The sequence below is a fragment of the Anolis sagrei genome, chromosome 2 (genome assembly GCF_037176765.1).
Source record: "Anolis sagrei isolate rAnoSag1 chromosome 2, rAnoSag1.mat, whole genome shotgun sequence".
Taxonomy (NCBI): domain Eukaryota; kingdom Metazoa; phylum Chordata; class Lepidosauria; order Squamata; family Dactyloidae; genus Anolis; species Anolis sagrei.
Window position 1 is genome coordinate 281,888,713 of NC_090022.1, and position 20,531 is coordinate 281,909,243.

Genomic DNA, 20,531 nt, shown 5'->3' on the forward strand with positions numbered 1-20,531 from the left:
TAGACCCTGCTTCTTCATTTGCACTCTGTAACACTGCTCCACTTTAAATAGTCTAAAAGTTCCAAATCCTGTCTGAGTTTTAGAAGCCAAGCAGAGTCAACCCTGGTTAGTACTTAGATGGGAGACTGCCAACAAATCCCCGCTTAAGCGGCTGAGGGGGAAAAGGAAGGGGCCTGAGGCTGTTGGGAATGGTGGGAGTTGGAGTCCAAAACACCTGGAAGGAGGGCCCAAGTTGGCCCAGGCCTGTTGTTGTTGCCCCTCATCTACGTCACAACGTGGGCGGAGTCACTGTGGAAATAGCCTCCTTCTTCCCTGTAAGGGGGCGGGGACAAACTAAGCTCCGCCCTCTTTTGAAAAAACCCGCCACGCTCTTTACCCTTTGGCTGCTCGCAGGCCCCGCCCCCTCGGCGGTCTGGGCCAATCACGGAGCGCCCTGTTGGCCGAGCCGGGCTGCGTGAGCTGGGAGAGCAAGATGGCGGCGCGCGGGGTTGAGAGGCGGAGAGGCGCCGGGGAGTGGGTGCTGTGGGCCGCCGTGCTCTCGCTCCCCTTCGCGGAGGCCACGGGCCAGGCCGAAGGCGGCGGGGGCGCTCCCTTGGCTCCGCACCGGCGCTTCGAGTACAAGTACAGCTTCAAGGGGCCGCACTTGGCGCAAGGGGACGGCGCCGTGCCTTTCTGGGTTCACACCGGAAGTAGGTGCCCGGACAGGGGAGGGAAGCACAGCCTCTGGGCATGGGCAGGGCGCAGATGAATAGTTCAGTCAGGGTATCTGGGCACCAGCAGCTGAGTAAAGGAGGGCCTCTGGGCATGTGCAGAGTGCAACTGAGTAAAGCAGCCTTGTCATGTGTAAAGTGCAGCTGATTAAAGCAGGGTCTCTGGGCATGTGCAGAATGCAAGTGAAGAAGCAGGGTCTCTGGGCATGTGCAGCTGATTAAAGCGGGGTCTCTGGGCATGTGCAGAGTGCAGGTGAAGTAGCAGCGCCTCTGGGCATGTGCAGCTGAGTAAAGCAGGGCCTCTGGGCATGTGCAGAGGTCATCTGAGTAAAGCAGCGTCTTGGCATGTACAGAGTGCAAATGAAGCAGGGCCTCTATGCATGTGCAGAGTGCAGCTGATTAAAGCAGGGCCATGTGCAGATCAAGCAGCAGGGCCTCTGGGCATGTACAGAGTGCAGCTGATTAAAGCAGGGCCTCTGGGCATGTGCAGAGTGCAGATCAAGCAGCAGGGCCTCTAGTTGTGTGTTTGCAAAGTGCAACTGAGTAAAGCAGTCTTGGTATGTGTGAAGTGCAGCTGATTAAAGCAGGGTGTTGGCATGTGCATAGTGCAGATTAAGTAGCAGGGCCTCTGTGCATGTGCAGAGTGCAGCTGAGTAAAGCAGTTTTGGCATGTGTAAAGTGCAGCTGAGTAAAACATAGTGTCTGGGCATGGACAGATCAAGTTACAGGGCCACTGGGCATGTGCAGAGTGCAGCTGAGTAAAGCCTGGTCTCTCAGCATGTGCAGAATGCAGCTGAGGAAGGCAAGGCCTCTGGGCACGTGCAGGGTACAGATCAAGTAACAGGGCCTCTGGGCATATGCAGAGTGAGACTGAGTAAAGCAGTGTCAGCATGTGCAGAGTGCATCTGGGCCTCTGGGCATGTGCAGATGAAGTAGCAAGGTCTCTGGGTCTGCAGAGCGCAGCTGAGTGAAACAGTATAAAGTGCAACTGAGTAAAGCAGGGTATTTGGGCATGTGCAGAGTGCAGATCAAGTAATGGCATCTGGACGTGTGCAGAGTGCGGCTGAGTAAAGCAGTCTTGGCATGTGTAAAGTGTAGCTGAGTAAAGCACAGTGTCTGGACATGGACAGATTAAGTTGCAGGGCATCTGGGCATGTGCACAGTGCAGCTGAGTAAATAATAATAATAATAATAATAATAATAATAATAAACTTTATTTGTTACCCCACCACCATCTCCCCAATGGGGACTCGGAACAGCTTACTTGAGGCCAAGCCCAAATAACAATTACAATTAAAAAAAATGAAAAACACAAACAATAAAGCAGTTTTGGCATGTGTAAAGTGCAACTGAGTAAAGCATAGTGTCTGGACATGGACAGATTAAGTTGCAGGGCCACTGGGCATGTGCAGAATGCAGCTGAGGAAGCCAAGGCCTCTGGGCATGTGCAGGGTGCAGATCAAGAAACAGGGCCTCTGAGGGTGTGTATGGTGCGGCTGAGTAAAGCAGTCTCGGCATGTGTAAAGTGTAGCTGAGTAAAGCAGGGCCTCTGGGCATGTGCAAAGTGCAGCTGAGTAAAATGCAACTGAGTAAAGCAGTGTTGGAATGTGTTAAGTGCATCTGAGTAAAGCCAGGTCTCTCAGCATGTGCAGAGTGCAGCTGAGGAAGGCAAGGCCTCTGAGCATGTGCAGAGTGCAGATCAAGTAACAGGGCCTCTGGGCATGTGCAGAGGGAGACTGAGTAAAGCAGTCTCGGCATGTGCAGAGTGCCGCTGAGTGAAACAGTGTAAAGTGCAACTGAGTAATGCAGGGTATTTGGGCATGTGCAGAGTGCAGAACTAGCAGGGCGTCTAGGTATGTGCAGGGTGCGGCTGAGTAAAGCAGTCTTGGCATCTGTAAAGTGCAGCTGAGTAAATCAGGATCTCTGGACATGTGCAGAGTGTGAATCAAGTAAAAACAAAGAAAAACAAAAGCAACAAAGAACAGATGTTCTAAATAAAAATTAAAATGAAACCCATTTTAATAATACAGTAAATCCTGTGTTACATTCAGTTCAATTCGTCTTTACTTGCTTTTAATTATGGTACTGCATTTCATTATTAAATCAATACAAAGTTCAAGGTTTGGTTTAGCATTAGTGAGGCCTATTTTTTTAATAGTAACCTTCAAGCAACCAGAAACAACATGTATCCCGGCTTTACCATTCCCCATGGGTGCCAGTTTATTGACAGTCTGCTTTATCTTATGCAATTTGTAAAGATAGGAATTTTCCAGGATGCCATTAAGATCACCAATGCAGCTGTTAAACCGCCCCCATTTGTAGAATCAAAAAGTTAAAACAGACTTCCCATCCAGAAGACATGGAGTGAAAATCGTCCACTGACTTCCTGACTTTGACAACCTGCTGTGTTCTACCTATCTCAGTATTTCATTTAATCTTCAAGTCCTTCAAGCATTTTTACATTTTCTCTTTTTCTTTGTATGTGATACAAAATGACCCCCATTCTTTTAATAATAATAATAATAATAATAGTAATACTTTATTTATATACTGCTCCATCTCCCCGAGGGGATTCAGAGTGGTTCCCAGGTAACATCACAAAACATACAAAGTAAAAAACAACATAATCTATAAGACTAACAAAAGATATATACATACACACACACACACACACACTAGCTGTCCCCTGCCACGCGTTGCTGTGGCCCAGTCTGTTGATCTGGAAAATAAAGTAATGAGAAAGTGTTGGTTTCTAATATACATAATTTCTTTATGCTTGTGTTGGTAAACAGTATTTCTTGCTGTGTCTTTGTCAGTGTTGATGTGGAGATGGTCTGGTTTGCCCACCCTGGAATATGCAACATATCATTGTCCTTCTTTAAGGTCCCTTTTAAATCTATGATACTACAGTATATCTCTCTGTGTGTGAGTCATATCTATCTATCTATCTATCTATCTATCTATCTATCTATCTATATATCTATATCTATCTATGGCTGGATGGCTCTTTGTCAGGAGGACTTTGATTACGTTTTCTTGCCCTGATGAAGGGAGTTGGACTGGATGGCCTTAAGTATTTTTTGTTGGTCATGGGGGTTCTGTGTGGGAAGTTTGCCCCGATTCCATCGTTCGTGGGGTTCAGAATGCTCTTTGATTGTAGGTGAACTGTGAATCCCAGTGACTACAACTCCCAAATGTCAAGGTCTATTTCCCCCAAATTCCATCTGTGTTCATATTTGGGTGTATTGAGTGCTTGTGCCAAGTTTGGTCCAGATCCATCATTGTTTGAGTCCACAGCGCTCTCTGGATGTAGGTGAACTACAACTCCCAAACTCAAGGTCAATGCCCACCGAACATTCCAATATTTTCTGTTGATCATGGGAGTTCTGTGTGCCAAGTTTGGTTCAATTCCATTGTTGATGGAGTTTAGAATGCTCTTTGATTGTAGGTGAACTATAAATCCCAGCAACTACAGCTCCCAAATGACAAAATCATAATTTTTTGAGTGATGGTCACTCCTTGTGTTGTGAGACATTTTGTTGCCAAATTTGGTGTGATTTCGTTCATTGGTTCTTTTGTTTTTAAAGGTACTCATTATGCACAGAGCATTCTTTATTTTTCCATTTCGTATTTATGTGAACTTCCAAGCTTGTATGAATCTGGTATGTAACACTGGTCCACTTTCAATAGTGTAAAAGTTCCAAATCTCGTCTGAGTTTTAGAAGCCAAGCAGAGTCAACCCTGGTTAGTACTTAGATGGGAGACTGTCAACAGATCCTATGTGCACAGACTATATTTGAGAGAAACGAATTGGCAGAACCATTTCTGAATATGCCTTGCCTAAGAAAGCCCTATGAAATTCATATTGCTGCACTGAAAAATTATAGTACTTTGACATCACTGTATGTACCAATGCTTATAATTCTGGGATTAGTGCCTCAGCTGTGAGTAGTCAGAGTGTACACTTTAGGAAATAATGTATTCTTCTCATTTAGGCCAAAGTCTTTTCTGCTGTCCAGGCCCTTCCAGACAGGTCCCTTTATCTCAGGATCTGATCACGGGTTTTATACTTTAAACTGGATTATATTAGTCCGCACTGCAATATAATCTGGGATAAAGGGCCTGTCTGGAAGGGCCCTCAGTCCTTGATATTTCTGCAGTTGCTTATTTGCTAGTTCAGGAAATGACTGGATATGAAACCATTTGCCACTTTATGGTGATGTGTCAGTATTGACAGAAATGAGAGGTTGTCTTTTAGTCTGGATCTAAATTGCCATGTCATTCAGTTTCAGAATGCAGATTAACTGCATTCTGGAACTGGATTATTATGAGTCCACACTGCCATATAGTCCAGTTCAGTACAGGTAATCTGCATTCTGGAACTGGATTATTATGAGTCCACATTGCCATATAGTCCAGTTCAGCACAGGTAATCTGCATTCTGAAACTGGATTATATGGCAGTGGGGATCCAGCTTTAGTGCTTCACACCGTGTTCAGCAACCTCTCCAGCAATGCTGCTTATCTTCCATTATCTTGAGCTTTTTGCTCTATCCAAATAAAGGTAATGCACTCCTGTTATAGTATATGGTGGAAAACTCTAGTGGACTGACCTTAATTTTTATAACGTTGTGTTTACTATTCTGTCACTGATTAAACGAGCACTTGAGATAATGTGGCAAATCCAACAAGAGTTGGTCAGACTCAAATTTTAGGACAGTGAGTTTGAAAGTCATAAATAGGAGGGAATAAAGAAGTGCATTTAAAAACTAAACATGGATACAAAAGGACTGGAAAGTCAGAGTATGTTTTCATGTTTATCTGTTTGTGCCACAACGGCTTTTGCTAGGTGAAATAGCCCTCTGTGATGTCACTTAATTGACTGTTGCTAAGTGAAGGATTGGCTTTTACTAGGTGAAGTGGCCCTCTGTGATGTGAGAAAGACAGGTGGTATATGTGTGAGTGGAAGGAAGGAAGGAAGGAAGGAAGGAGAAAAACAAAAGAAATGAAAAGGAAAAGGAGGGAAGGGAGAAAGAGTAAGGAAGGGAGGGAAAGAAAGAAAGAAAAAGATGGGATGAAAGCAGAGGGACAGTGGCAACGCTGGGCACCGTATTAGGCTAGCAGTGTATTAAAAACGAACAATAAAAACTTTTAAAAATAATCAAAACATATTTCTTTAAACAGTATATAATTATATTAAAGGAATACAAATGTGAAAAACAAAAAATAAAGAATGCACCCCTATACAAAGAAAAAGTTACTAACTTTACTAATTCTCTTTTCAGATGCTATTCCCAGTGCTGATCAGATAAGGATAACTCCATCATTAAAAAGCCAGAGGGGATCCGTATGGACAAAAAGCAAATCCATATTTGAATATTGGGAGATTGAAGTGACCTTCCGAGTGACAGGAAGAGGGCGAGTAGGAGCTGATGGACTGGTATGTGGAATGGTTACTTTTGCAAACTCAAATCAGTGGGACAAACCAGGATGCCTAAAACTTAGATCTGCATTTTTCTGAACAGGCCGTCTGGTTTACAGAAGAGCAAGGCTTAGAGGGTCCTGTTTTTGGAGCAGCTGACAACTGGAATGGTGTTGGCATCTTCTTTGATTCCTTTGACAATGATGCAAAGGTTAGTGGACAATAAAGCAGAAAATGTTTGATGGGTAGACTTTTGCATTTTGTGGAGAGCTCCAATTTGTATGAGATCATTAGGGCATAGATATCTGGATACACAGGAGGTAGAATGTGAGAACTTACTTACTATCCCCATATATATTCTCTTCAAATCAACCCCTGTTGATTTTAGTGTAGTTCGTTTCCAGATAAGTGTATGGAATGGAATTAATCTTCTAATTGAATTAGTATGCAGAATACATAATATAAGAGTATACTTTCATGTATTGAAAGAAAAAAAATAGAAATTTGAGAACAAAGTAATGTAGGACCACTCGAACAACTACCATGTCAAACTATACAGAGAAGGCATTGAAATCCACAAGCATGTGGACAATTTCAACAAAAAAGAGGAAATAATGAAAATGAACAAAACCTGGCTACTAGTATTAAAAAACTCTAAAATCAGGACAGTAAATAAAGAGCAACACTCGGAAAACTGGGGAATTCCACACTGTGTCCAATTCTGGGCATCTCAATTGAAGGGAGAATTTGACATGCTGAAATGTGTCCAGAGGAGGGTGACTAAAATGATCGAGGGTCTGGAGAACAAGCCCTATGAGGAGCGGCTTAAAGAGCTGGGCATGTTTAGCCTTCAAGAGAGAAGACTGAGAGGAGACATAATGAGGGCCATGTATAAATATGTGAGGGGAAGTCATAGAGAGGAGGGAGCAAGCTTATTTTCTGCTGCCCTGGAAACTAGGACATGGAACAATGGCTGGCTTCAAACCACAGAAAAGAAGATTCCACCAGAACATTAGGAAGAACTTCCTGACAGAGAGGGATGTTCAGCAGTGGAACTCTCTGCCCTGGAGTGTGGTGGAGACTCCTTTTTTGGAGGCTTTTAAGCAGAGGCTGGATGGCCATCTGTCAAGGGTGCTTTGAATGCGATTTTCCTGCTTCTTGGCAGGGGATTGGACTGCATGGCACACAAGGTCTCTTCCAACTCTATGATTCTAGTGTTACACGGTCTTAAAAGTTCGTGCCTTTGATTTCTCTAGGTATGTATTAAGCCATAAGGTTTTGCTTCAGTTTCTGAACAGTGCCTTTCTTTTTTCCCTGCTTGCACTGAATGCTAATATTTTAAGTTGGCATTGTGTATTTTCTGATAAGATAGGAAACATCCTAATTAATTAGAGCATTCATGATGATGAATGCACATTTTTGGAATCTGAAGTTCAGAAAAGCACTGTTTTTTTCTACTGGGACAGTTTCAAAACAGTGCTGAAAGAATTTCTGATATTTAATGTTATTATTGTTGAGTCTGAACATACTCTTATTTTGATTTCTGCTGTTTCTTAGAAAAACAACCCAGCAGTGATTGTTGTTGGAAACAATGGCAAGCTTCATTATGATCATCAAAAGTAAGTTGCATATTTGCCTGGTCTCTGTTGATTCACAGAAACAGATTTCTACCTTTTGTACCCAACCCAAATGATTGCAGTGATGAAAACATACCGTACTAGCTGTCCCCTGCCACGCGTTGCTGTGGCCCAGTCTGTTGATCTGTTTCTAATATATGTAATTTCTTTATGCTTGTGGGTAAACAGTATTTTTTGCTGTTTCTTTATCAGTGTTGTCGTGGAGAGTGTTTGGTTTGCCCACTCTGGAACATGCAACATATAATTGTCCTTCTTTAAGGGGTTCTGTGTGGGAAGTTTGCCCTGATTCTGCCGTTTGTGGGGTTCAGAATGCTCTTTGATTGTAGGTGAACTGTGAATCCCAGTGACTACAACTCCCAAATGAGAAGATCTATTTCCCCCAAACTCCACCAGTGTTCACATTTGGGCATATTGAGTCTTCGTGTAGAGTTTGGTCCAGATCCATAATTGATTGAGTCCACAGTGCTTTCTGGATGTAGGTGAACTACAACTCCCAAACTCAAGGTCAATGCCCACCAAGCCCTTCCAATATTTTCTGTTGGTCATGGGAGTTCTGTGTGCCAAGTTTGGTTCAATTCCATCATTGGTGGAGTTCAGAATGCTCTTTGATTGTAGGTGAACTATAAATCCCAGCAACTACAACTCCCAAATGACAAAATCATAGTTTTTTGAGTGATGGTCACTCCTTGTGTTGTGAGACGTTTTGTTGCCAAATTTGGTGTGATTTCATTCATTTGGTTCTTTTGTTTTTAAGGTACTCATTATGCACAGAGCATTTTTATACATATAGTATTATTTAATAGTATTTATACCTAGTACTTCAGCCAAAGCAGCCTCCCAGAGTGCCTATCACATTGTGAATTTGACAGTTCCCTGCCCCCCAGGCTTACAATCTAAACAAGAGATGACTTATAAGGAAAGGGGAATGTCTTTGGGCAATCAAGTCCTGCAGATGCTGGTTGTTAGTCGCTCTGTCAGAGGCCAGAGCCATGGCAGTTTATTTATTTATTTATTTCACTTACTTATACCCCGCCCTTCTCCCCCCGGGGGGGGGGGGGACTCAGGGCGGCTTACAGAGGAGGCACAATTAGATGCCTAAATCAATTGACAGCAATACAAAGTACAAAAAGCAATTCAACAGTTAAATTAAAACATCAATACATAATAAAATATTAAAACAATCTCATGCTCGGGTTCAGAGTCCATCTATCCATTCCATTCCATTTGTCCTTGTCTATCGTCAGATCCTTAATTTAGTTGCCAGAGTGACCAAAGGCTTGGTCCCAAACCCAGGTCTTCAGTTTTTTCCTGAACGCCAGAAGGGAAGTCGCCGATCTAATCTCCCCGGGGAGTGAGTTCCACATGTGGGGGGCCCCCACCGAGAAAGCCCTGCTCCTCGTCCCCGCCAACCTCACTTGTGACAGTGGCGGGGTCGAGAGCAGGGCCTCCCCAGAAGATCTTAAACTTCGAGGTGGGATGTAGAGGAAGATCCGTTCGGACAAATACACTGGACCGGAACCGTATAGGGTTTTGTAGGTCAAAACCAGCACTTTGAATTGGAGTATAATAGGGCCTCTCACCAGCTTCTAGGACAAAGGCATAATGGAACATAGCATTACCTTGAGAGTCCCTTCCTGAATTTCCCACTACAGGCAAATCAGTTTTCCAACTCCAACTCTTCCTACCCACCAGCATTAGATCAGTTTATATACTCTTCTGTCTCTCACTTCCCACTTAAAAGGGCCATTTCACTCGCATATCCCTGCCAACCCCTTGGACAACATAGTTCCTCAAGGGTGTCAGTGTATATGCTTATAGGATACTTGTGTGGAACCTGTCCATTGTTTATTTTTCATGGACAATATACAACAACAGTCCAGAAATAGTCTTTTTTTGCAGGAGTGCACGCTGGCCTCTTCCTGCACCATTTGCAGCTACTGTTGGTATCATTGAATGGCCACAGCTGTGCTGCTCTTTATGAAATTTCAATGCAATTCTTTATCTCCAAGAAGCTGCTTGTCCTGTTCTAAGGAAACCCATATACTGTTCAAAAGTCACTTGTTGAGTGCTGCATGGCTAGAGATAACCATCTGAGTCCTTTCGAGGAGAAAGGGTGGGTTATAAATACAGTTATTACTATTATTATTATTATTATTATTATTATTATTATTATTATTATCATCATCATCATCATCTGTGGTTTAACTTTCCTTGCCTATCCTTTTTGTTCTAGTTTTGTGACGTTCAAGATTTGTTTATTGTAGTTTTCTAGCCTTGACTTTTTATTTCTATGTCCTCCCTCTTAAAGTGATGGTTCCACACAAGCTCTGGCATCCTGTCAAAGAGATTTTCGTAACAAGCCTTATCCAGTCCGAGCAAAGATCACGTACTATCAAAAGACACTGACGGCAAGTATTTCTTATTTATTTATTTACTTCACTTGTATACCACTTTTCTCTTAGACCTAGGTACAAAGTTGGCTTCAGGCTGGATCTACAGTGCCATGTAATACAGTTTCAGAATGCAGATTATGTGCATTGATCTGAATTATATGGCAGTATAGTCCAAAAATATTGCTGGAGAGGTTGCTGAACAATGTGAGAAGTACTAAGGCTGGATCTACAGTGCCATATAATAATAATAATAATAATAATAATAATAATAATAATAATAGGATTTAAAGATTGAACTGCAAAGACTCTGGCACAAGCCAGTAAAGGTGGTCCCAGTGGTGATCGGCACACTGGGTGAAGTGCCTAAAGACCTTGGCCTGTACTTAAACACAGTCGGCACTGACAAAATTACCATCTGCCAGCTGCAGAAGGCCACCATACTGGGATCTGTACACATCATTCGCCGATACATCACACAGTCTTAGACACTTGGGAAGTATCAGACGTGTGGTTCCAATTCAACAGCTCACAGAGTGTCTGCTGTGGACACATCTTGTTGTGTTTCAAGTAACAATAATAATAATAATAATAATAATAATAATAATAATAATAATCTTTATTTATAATCCACCACCATCTCTCCAAAGGGGACTCGGGGCAGCTAACGTGATACAGTTTCAGAATGTAGATTAAGTTCTTTGATCTGGATTATATGGCACTGTAGACTCATATCCAGTTAAATGTAGTTAATCTGCACTCTGAAACTGCATTATGCAACAGTGTAGACTCGACCTAGGTCTTTGTAAGGCAGATTTATATCTTTGTGTCTCTTTTCATAGGTATTGATAAACAATGGCTTCACTCCAGACAAAGAAGATTATGAATTTTGTGCCAAAGTAGAAAGTATGGTTCTGCCACCTCAGGGATATTTTGGAATCTCGGCAGCAACTGGTGGTCTTGCAGGTGATTTTAATACTAAAGCTAAAGCTATCCTTATTTTGTAAGGCATGATTTTTGTCCTTGATACAACATGAAATACTTGCAAATTCACCAACTGCAGAATCAGCAGCTATGACTGGCACTAACCAATAAGGTCTTTGGAAGGAGTTAGGAGTACAGGATGTACAAGTTGAAGTTGTTGGACTGGCTATTTCCTTCCAGTTGAATGCCTGTATGGTTCTTGGCACTTGTGCAATTGGTGCTGTTTTAAGAGACAACGTATTCCTTTGTTATGAACCACTCTTCAAGAAGGAAGAGAATAAAATCAGTAGCGTGGTCTCAGGAAGAATGTGTATAATGTAGTGCTGGGCTTTATCGACTTCAGCATGGTGGAGTGCTGTTCTTCATTTATGGAGCATTGCTGTGTTAATGAGACTACTTTTGAGCTGGTGTTACTACTAACTAGAGGCATCCCTTTGTCATGTTGGGATCTTAAATGAATTCAGAGAATTGACTATTCCTAGTGGTATTTGTTCCTTGTATAGCAGATTTGCTTATTTCCCTAATGATAAGGCAAATTGTTCTTGAGGGCTCTGGAACAACATGGCTGCCTACCACATTGGGGTAGAAGAGCGAGATGAGGAAATGTAAACGTGGAGCTCTCTTGGGTGCACAGAGCTTGTCATTCCTTGGAAACCAGCCATGTTGCCTATAATTATTCAACAGCCCTGCTGGTAAGAAGACACAGGTCAGAGCTACAGGAATTCATAGTAAACACCATGGTGGGGATCCAAAGCGCAACAGGCTGTGTTTGAGGTCTGTGCTTGCCTTTGAAAGTGCAGTGAACCCCTAACAACAGATTCTAACCATGTGGAGAAGATATTTCCAACTACTCTACAGCATCTAGTAAATCTGAACATGTATTGTGTAATCCCTTCTTAAACAACCAAGAGCCCTATGACACCTTAAAGTCAAACAAGAATTATTTGGTATTAGATTTTGTGGATTGTGAGCTGATTTAAGAGGAATAGGAGGCTGCAGTTCACAAATGATTATGCCAAGTGAACTTGCCAACAAGTCTTTTGACTTTGTTGAAATAGACTAATGGGGCTAAGCTCCTGGCAATAGCTAAAATACCTATTGCCTTAAACTGATCTCCTTCGCTCCAATTTTTGCTGGCTATAGCAAATAAGCACTGCTAGTTTATTCAGTGTCTTATTGTTGGTGTCTCTAACCCCATCCTACTGCACCCTGTAGATGGTTACCTTGACACAAGTCATGTGTTTTGAGACCAAAAGGCATACTGTTTTTGTGTCCATTTCCATCTGACCCTCATTTTGTTTACCAGAAAGTTACCCAAACGTTTTAAACAATAAGACAAACCGCAAGAGAGGGTTCTGGGAATTGTAGTTGCCTGTTGTATCCACTCTCAGCCAGTCAGAGCATGGACACCACAGGCTTTTTATTGACTAAGAGACACACAGAGAGAAAAACTTCAACTCCCGTCATGCTCCGGGAGGAACTTTCAATGGCCACCCTATGCTAGCGCCACTGGGAAAGTGAGTTCTAAGGGCCCTCTCTGGAGGAGGAGGTAGCTTTCCAAGAAAAAAAATTGTCGGAGTCTGCTTCTGCCAGGGAGAGAAAAACATGCCATAGATCTCCATGCCTCACACGTTTTGTGGACTTAACCCTTTCCGAAAAACATAGTCTCTCTAAAATTGTTTTGTCAGCAGAGTTATAATTTCAAATAAAAAAAAAAATAACAATTCTTCAGCAGAAGCTTGCTTTATTAAAGCTTCATAGTGGAAACTCAGAAATCAAACATCAGACCCTTAAACAAAAAACCTCCAAGCAAATCCAGGACCTAGACCAAGACCCCAAAGACTGCAGGCAGATGCAAACCATTATAACAACAGTAATTAGATCCACCTGCACCCAATTGACCAACCCAAACCACAAGCATTTCAGCAATTAAAGGCACAAACTCACTTACACAAATATAACCAAATACATACAATGAACAATATAATTTTGCACATTTTTACAATACTTCTAACACTCCTCCACAAAATTATATTAGTTCATATTTATACATTCATAAATTCAATTTTTCACAAAACTGGTTATGTTTTTCACAAGTAAGAGGTTTCGTCAAAATATCTGCAACATTTTCAACTGAAGGAACATAATTGAGAACAATTCTTTTGTCCTTAACAAATTGTTGCACATTTGAATATCTAACATTAATGTATCTAGACTTCGTTTTCATATTTTGATTTTTACACAAAGCGATGCAAGTTTGAGAATCAACAAAAACTTGTATTGGCAGTTCTAAATCAATGTTCAGACTTTTAATCAAAGATTCTAGCCATTCTGCTGATGACAAAGCATCAGACAACGCTGAGAATTCAGCTTCTCCAGTACTTAATGCTACAATGTTCTGTTTTCTGCTCTTCCAGCATACTGGTGTATTTGCATATTTTATTACAAATCCAGTAACAGATTTATTTTCCTTTAGATTTGCGAAAGAACTATCGCAATGTATTTCTAAAGACTTTTTGTCATCTGGACAAATTCTGAAAACTTTTTCAGCAGTTTGTTTTAAATATCTCAGAACTCTTTTTACTCCAGCCCAGTCTGTATGTGAGGGATTTTGAATCCTTTGACTTAGGATACCAACAGAAAAAGAAATGTCAGGCCTTGTGTTGTTTGCAATGTACAATAAAGAGCCAATAACTGAACGATAAATGAAATTGTTATCAAACACTTCTCCATCTACATGTTGTAAAAACTGAAGAGCCATGGGTGTATTAACAGTGTTTGCATTTTCCATTCTGGTTCTTCTCAAAAGATCATAAATCTTGTCAGTTTGGTTTAATTCAAAACCACTTTCATTTCTGGCAATATTTATGCCAAGATATCTATTAACATCTCCAAGATTTTTGATTTTCAATACTTTGCTCAAATTCTGAAATACTTCCTGAATTTTTTCCTCAGATCCAATACATAACACATCATCCACATAAATTACAATAAACATTTGTGTGTCTCCACTTCCTTTTGAGTACAAACAAGGATCAAAACTATTGGCAACAAAATTCAACTTTGTCAACACTTTGTCTAAATGTAGGTTCCAATTACGTGCACTTTGTTTAAGACCATAAAGACTTTTCTTAAGAAGATAAGTCCCTTCAGGAAGGTCAGATTCAAAACCTGGGATAGCAGATATATAAACTTTCTCCTCCAAGTCTGCATGAAGATACGCAGTATTCACATCAAAATGTTTGACTTTTAAATTCCTATTACTGGCAATTGCAAGGGCTATTTTTAGTGCTTCCCCAGACACTGTGGGGCTAAATATTTCATTAAAATTTTCTCCATATATCTGTTCAAAACCTCTAGCAACTAACCTGGCTTTGTACAAAAAACCACCATCCTTTGTTTGTTTACGTCTATAAACCCAACGACAACTTAGAACCTTTACATTGTCAACTGTTTTAGACTTCTCCATGACTTGCAAATCTTTCAAAGAATCAAATTCACTTTGCATTGCTTTTAACCAAAGATTTCTCTCAGTCTCATCTCTTTTCAACATCTCTTTATAACTTTGAGGTTCAGACCAGTCATGTTCTTGTATTTTCACAACTTCACAATGGTATCTCTTTGGAGGAATACCCTTAGTTGTCCTAGAACTGCGCCTAGGAATGGTCCTAGTACTATCTCCTCCATCAGTCTCATCAGTTTCTGAATTACTAGAGCTAGTACTTTCTGAACTAGAAGATTCAGCTTCAGCTTTTCTCTTCTGAGGTTCTGTCCTTTTAATTACAGGACTACTGCCTTGTAACTGACTAGAAACAGATTCTTGCTTCACTTGCACTTGTGTTCCAAACTGTGTATCTTGAGATGTGCTTGGTTGTATATTTTGCTGTGCAGTCTGTTGTGAAACTGATTGCACTTGTGTAGCAGGCCGCTGTGAAACTTGCTGTGTAGTTGGCTGTGTGGTTAGTGGTGTATGCATTTGAGTAGTATTGAAAGGCAGAAACACTTCCTTATTTGAATGAATCCTTTCCCAACCACTATGTTGTTGGAACTTCACATTTTTAGAAACTAACACCCTATTATTACCACACCAAAATCTCCAACCTTTTGACTCAGAAGCAGGGCCTAGATATTTCAATTTCTTCCAAATAGAATCCTTTTTATGTCTTTGTTGAGAAGGAATTAAGACATATGAGTCACTTCCAAAAACTCTGATTGAACTCAAATCAGGAGTTTTTCCAAAAAACAACACATAAGGAATACTATTGACACTTTTGCAAAAAGAACGATTGAGCACAAAAGTGGCGTTTGCCACGGCTTCAGCCCACAATCCATCAGATAAACTAGCATCTCTTAACATTTTTCTAGCCACAACCTTTACAACACCTATCCATCTTTCTGCAACCCCATTTTCACTGGGTGAGTAAGGATTTGTTAACCTGTGAACTATGCCAAACTTTTCAAGCAAATTTTGCATTTGTTTGGACATAAACTCAGCACCACGATCACTCTGAAAAGCTTGTACTGGGTACTCAGGAAACTGTGTTTGCATTAGCTTCAGCCAAGCAGAAATTTTTTGAAAAACTTCACCTTTAGTTCTTAGAAAGAAGGTGAACTTCAAACGTGAAAAATCATCTACCAAAATCAAAAAATATTTTGACCCACCTACAGAAGTAGGATGAGGACCAGATACATCAATATGGACAAGCTCTAAGATCCTTTTTGAAACTCTAGCACTGTATTTTGCTATAGGAGCTTTCTTAAGATTTTCTGCTGCACAAATTTCACAATCTAGAAAATTCTTACATCCTTGAATAGGAATCTCACACAACTCAGCTGTCTGTCTTAGATACTGCCATGACAAATGACCCATTTTCCTGTGAAATTCATGAATACATTTGTCGTGTAATGGCCTGGGATTATCAGGTATCTGCTTAATGCAAGCAGACACATTTGTAGCAGACTTTAAAACAAAAAATCCCTTTTCTTGTCTCAGTTGCACTTCATTACCTTGAAGATCAATTAGCATAGACTTTTCTTTCTTTAAAGACACCTCAAAACCTTCATCCAAAAGTTTGTTGACACTGAGAATATTATACATAATTTCTGGTACATAGTACACATTCTCAAGAGTACATTTCAGACTATCAATATAAAGATCACCACAAGAAAATACTTTAACTTTTCTATCATCTGCCAAAGAAATAAAGTTTATATCAGAGTCTCTCACATTTGTCAACAGTTCTATAGTTTCTACCAAATGCTGAGAACAGCCTGAGTCAATAATGAAAGAGTTCATTGTATCCTTCTTAGAGGTCACCAGGAAAGCATGCTGTAAGTCCTTTGAAGAACTAGGTCTCTCCACTTGCTTGTTTCTCCATTGTCCTGGATTCTGTTTGCAATTCTTAGCATAATGCCCTTTCTTTTTACATTTAAAGCACACAATTTGTGACTTTGGCTTAGCAACACAAGCAGTGTCATTAGAAGCAGTCCCAGAACTTGAACTCTTCTGCATAGGAGCAAAACTTCTCAATTTGCGTTGAGCTTCAAATTCCATAATTTTCCCTGAAATAAAAGGTATCGTGAGATCCCTGTCTGGAATTCCATGAAGAGAGTCCATAAACGCATAAAAAGGGCGAGATAGAGATCCCATCAAGATTAACGCTTGTTGCTCAGGGGGAAAAATAATGTCTCTTGCTCTCAATTCCGAAAAAAGAGCCACAACTTTTGTAACATGAGTTTGAACTGGAGTGCCCTCCTCATGTTTGAGGTTAAACAGCTGTCGCATAAGAATTATCTTTGAACCACTTGATTGTCTTTGAAACATATCTTTAAACAGATTCCACGCAGTTTGTGCATGAGGAATATTATGAAGGTGAACCAACAAAGAATCTGACACAGACAACTGAAGAAGCGCCAAAGCTCTTTCATCTTTTTGTTGATCCGCAGGAGTTAGTTGAGCTGGAAAATTCTCAATTATGTCCCATAAATTCTGGGAAACAAGATAAGCTTTAAATCTGATGCTCCAACTGAGCCAGTTACTATCAGATAGTTTATCAAAAGGGAGTGAACCAACTTGAAGAGGCGGCAAAGCCATTTTGGTATTTCACTTTAAAGTCCCAAAGTTCCAGAAACAAATACTTACTGCACCAAAAAAGAAAGGACCCCCAGTATACCCGGGTTTCAGCCCAGCCAATTTATATTCACTTCTTCAAGTAAAATTGGCTTCTAGCAGTCCAATATCTTTCAAAACTTTGCAGTAATTCTCTGGAATTCAAACACAGGGTCTGACTCACAAACTGTTTGCTTCTTCTTTTGGCTTCAGAAACATTTGCTGAAAAAACCTTTTGTGCAAGGCAAGACAGGAAAGCAACATAGTTGGCCCTTGCTGCTCAGGCACGTAGAAGGCAAATTCTCCAACATAGCAAGCCATAAATCTTCTTGATTTCTCTGAAGGCAAATCTTCCAAGGTTTAGTGTTCAGCAGCAAGCTATCACTTTAAACCTCGCTGCTCACCAAAGCAGCCAGGAGCAGAAGACTCAAAAATGCCTTCAAAAAACTTCTTAATGTTCCACCACATATTTCAAAAACAAACATCACCTCAGACGCATGGATTATGCAGCGTTCTGGGCCCATAACCTGTCAGCAGAGTTATAATTTCAAATAAAAAAAAAATAACAATTCTTCAGCAGAAGCTTGCTTTATTAAAGCTTCATAGTGGAAACTCAGAAATCAAACATCAGACCCTTAAACAAAAAACCTCCAAGCAAATCCAGGACCTAGACCAAGACCCCAAAGACTGCAGGCAGATGCAAACCATTATAACAACAGTAATTAGATCCACCTGCACCCAATTGACCAACCCAAACCACAAGCATTTCAGCAATTAAAGGCACAAACTCACTTACACAAATATAACCAAATACATACAATGAACAATATAATTTTGCACATTTTTACAATACTTCTAACATGTTTCACTGATTTTTTTCATCTCTCTTCCCCTTTCTGTTTTCGGAAATTACATGAAAATGGCCCTCTGAAAACTACAGATCTTTTCGTTAAGAGTGATTCGGTCCCAACTCTCCTTGACACCTTCTTCCCCCATCTGAAGCCTGGGTGTTTCTGGCCCCACTGTAGCATCCACCTATTGGGCTGCATTGAGGATGGAAACCTAAAGACAGTTGGGAAAAACAAGAGAGCTGTTGCAGCCCTCTGATCTGCTATATATTTATTAAATATCAGGTTTTCATAGCAATATATTTTAAAAATTGAAAAAGTGATGATGCCAAGATGCAATGGTCCTCAGGCATCCTAGCACTTGACTCATCACCTCATAAGTCTTGCAGGACATATACACATTGATGCCTCCAAGCAGTTGTCAAGTGTAACAGAGGGCGATCACATTGTTGACTTGATGAAAACATACTTGTTTTTATATTGGCAAGCCCTTTTACTGTGATAAGATGAGAAGAACTCATAACTTGATCTGTTTGGGATTTTTATCCAGATGACCATGATGTCTTGTCTTTCCTGACTTTTCAGCTGACGGAGCCTGGCAAAGAAGCGGTAAGCATCCTTTTAGATAATTGCAATTACTTGAAATACACTTACTCACCAGGGGTTTGTGGAAAGAAAGGTTTTCCCCCATGCATTATAGAATTACATGCTAATAAGTAAAAAGGGTTTTCTCTTCTCAGTGAGCATTAACTTTTTGTACTAATTGTGTTGTAATACCTATATGGCTGGCCCTATAGGTATTACATCACAATTCCATAGGGGCAAGAAGCGCAGCACTCCCATAAATGGGAAAAGCATTTATATCTCTAGCATCACCCCCTTTATTTAATGCACACAAAATGTATATGGCTGTGTTTGTTGTAAACAGAAAAGAGAAGGGATGCTGTGGAGATATATACATGTGGAAGGAATGGGAATATCTTTCTTTATTATTTTATTTTTAACATGCCACCTTCTGCCACCAGTAAAATTATATGTGTATATTTGTACGTAGGTGCCAAGGCAATGCTGTTGGTATAGGGGTTAAAGAAGAATAAACCTCTCAGAAACTCAGCTAGTTGGTGTCTGAATATGTCTGTTGTATAACCAATACTGTAGTCAGTATGTAGCTTTAATATATTTTTCAGCTGGCTTTTAGGAATGTATCTTCAACCTTGTAACGTGACACGAGACTCCAGTATATTAGATGAAACAAAGAAATGTTTATTTATGAATTCTTGTGTACATAAGCGTATTTGTTACACAGCACTTTTCTTCAGTTCCACTTGAATATTGTTACATATTTTTTATTCTTGTGAATATATCAAACTATTACTATATAACTTTCAGAACAGTATAATTTATGTCTTTAGCCACTCTAAAATGGATACATTTCTACTGCAGAGGCTTCACAACCATGGCAACGCATCAATCATATGCCTCCACCTCTGCCTGCCTTTCTCATATAAACATAGTAATAAAGATAGACAAAACTTTCGTTATAATTCGTTATTCTGTTTCAGTTGCAAATAGGAGAGAACCAGTGTAGACATGATGGCAGCAGTGGTAGGAAAAGGGCAAAGGTAGAGGGAAGGGCTGCCTTCCAGTGATCAGAAATTCAACCACTAACTAAGCCTGATTTACTGAACACAGCTCATTATGGGCACTGGTGTACTAGAAATACCTAGGAAAAATGGCTTAGGGCATCAGTGGAGGCAGCAGCAAATAATAATTGAGTGTCTGTTTAATGATCTCATTGAAGATTTATTGCCCAACTCTACTTCTGGATATTAGTAGGGTATATCCCAGTGCAGAAATGTTGTTGGTTTTTTTTAAGTATTAATGAGCTTTTAGGGTTTCTGATTAAATAATTCCCTTTCAAATTTGGTTTTGAAGCCTCCACCTGATGCAGAAATTCCTGACAAGGACAAGGAGAAATATCAAGAAGAGTTTGAGCATTTCCAGCAAGAGCTGGACAAAAAGAAGGAGGAATTTCAGAAGGAGCATCCTGACATGGAAGGGCATCCCGGTAAGTGGCTGAGCGATGGGCTTGGAAGGCGTAACTCAGTTTGCAGATTTGCTTTCCTAGTGTTACACTAATCTTTATTTGATACTGAGTGAACTTGAGTCTTTGTTATCAATACCAAGATGCTAACTTGAATGTTAAGTTCCTATACAGTTTTAGTTTAGTATGAATATTTCCCAGCAAGATCCTTTTGGACCCTTAATTTATGTAGCTGGTTGTGCAGCAGTATCATAAATGGCTGGTTATCCATTGTCTCAAATGCTATTTCTGGATAGAATCATAGAATCAAAGAGTTGGAAGAGACCTCCTGGGCCATCCAGTCCAACCCCCTGCCAAGAAGCAGGAATATTGCATTCAAATCACCCCT

At 40.5% G+C, this 20,531-nt stretch overlaps 1 protein-coding gene across 1 annotated transcript in view; it reads left to right on the forward strand.

Annotated features, from left to right (window-relative positions):
- The first annotated feature begins 427 nt into the window (after positions 1 to 427).
- LMAN1 (lectin, mannose binding 1) overlaps positions 428 to 20,531 on the forward strand; it is a 34,412-nt gene continuing 14,308 nt past the window's right edge. The window contains exons 1-8 of the mRNA XM_060761346.2: positions 428 to 689; positions 5,995 to 6,149; positions 6,235 to 6,342; positions 7,689 to 7,750; positions 10,077 to 10,176; positions 11,001 to 11,124; positions 18,650 to 18,708; positions 20,035 to 20,167. Coding sequence (XP_060617329.2) covers positions 473 to 689; positions 5,995 to 6,149; positions 6,235 to 6,342; positions 7,689 to 7,750; positions 10,077 to 10,176; positions 11,001 to 11,124; positions 18,650 to 18,708; positions 20,035 to 20,167 — 958 coding nt within the window. The 5' untranslated portion in view covers positions 428 to 472. The remainder of the gene's footprint in view (positions 690 to 5,994; positions 6,150 to 6,234; positions 6,343 to 7,688; positions 7,751 to 10,076; positions 10,177 to 11,000; positions 11,125 to 18,649; positions 18,709 to 20,034; positions 20,168 to 20,531) is intronic.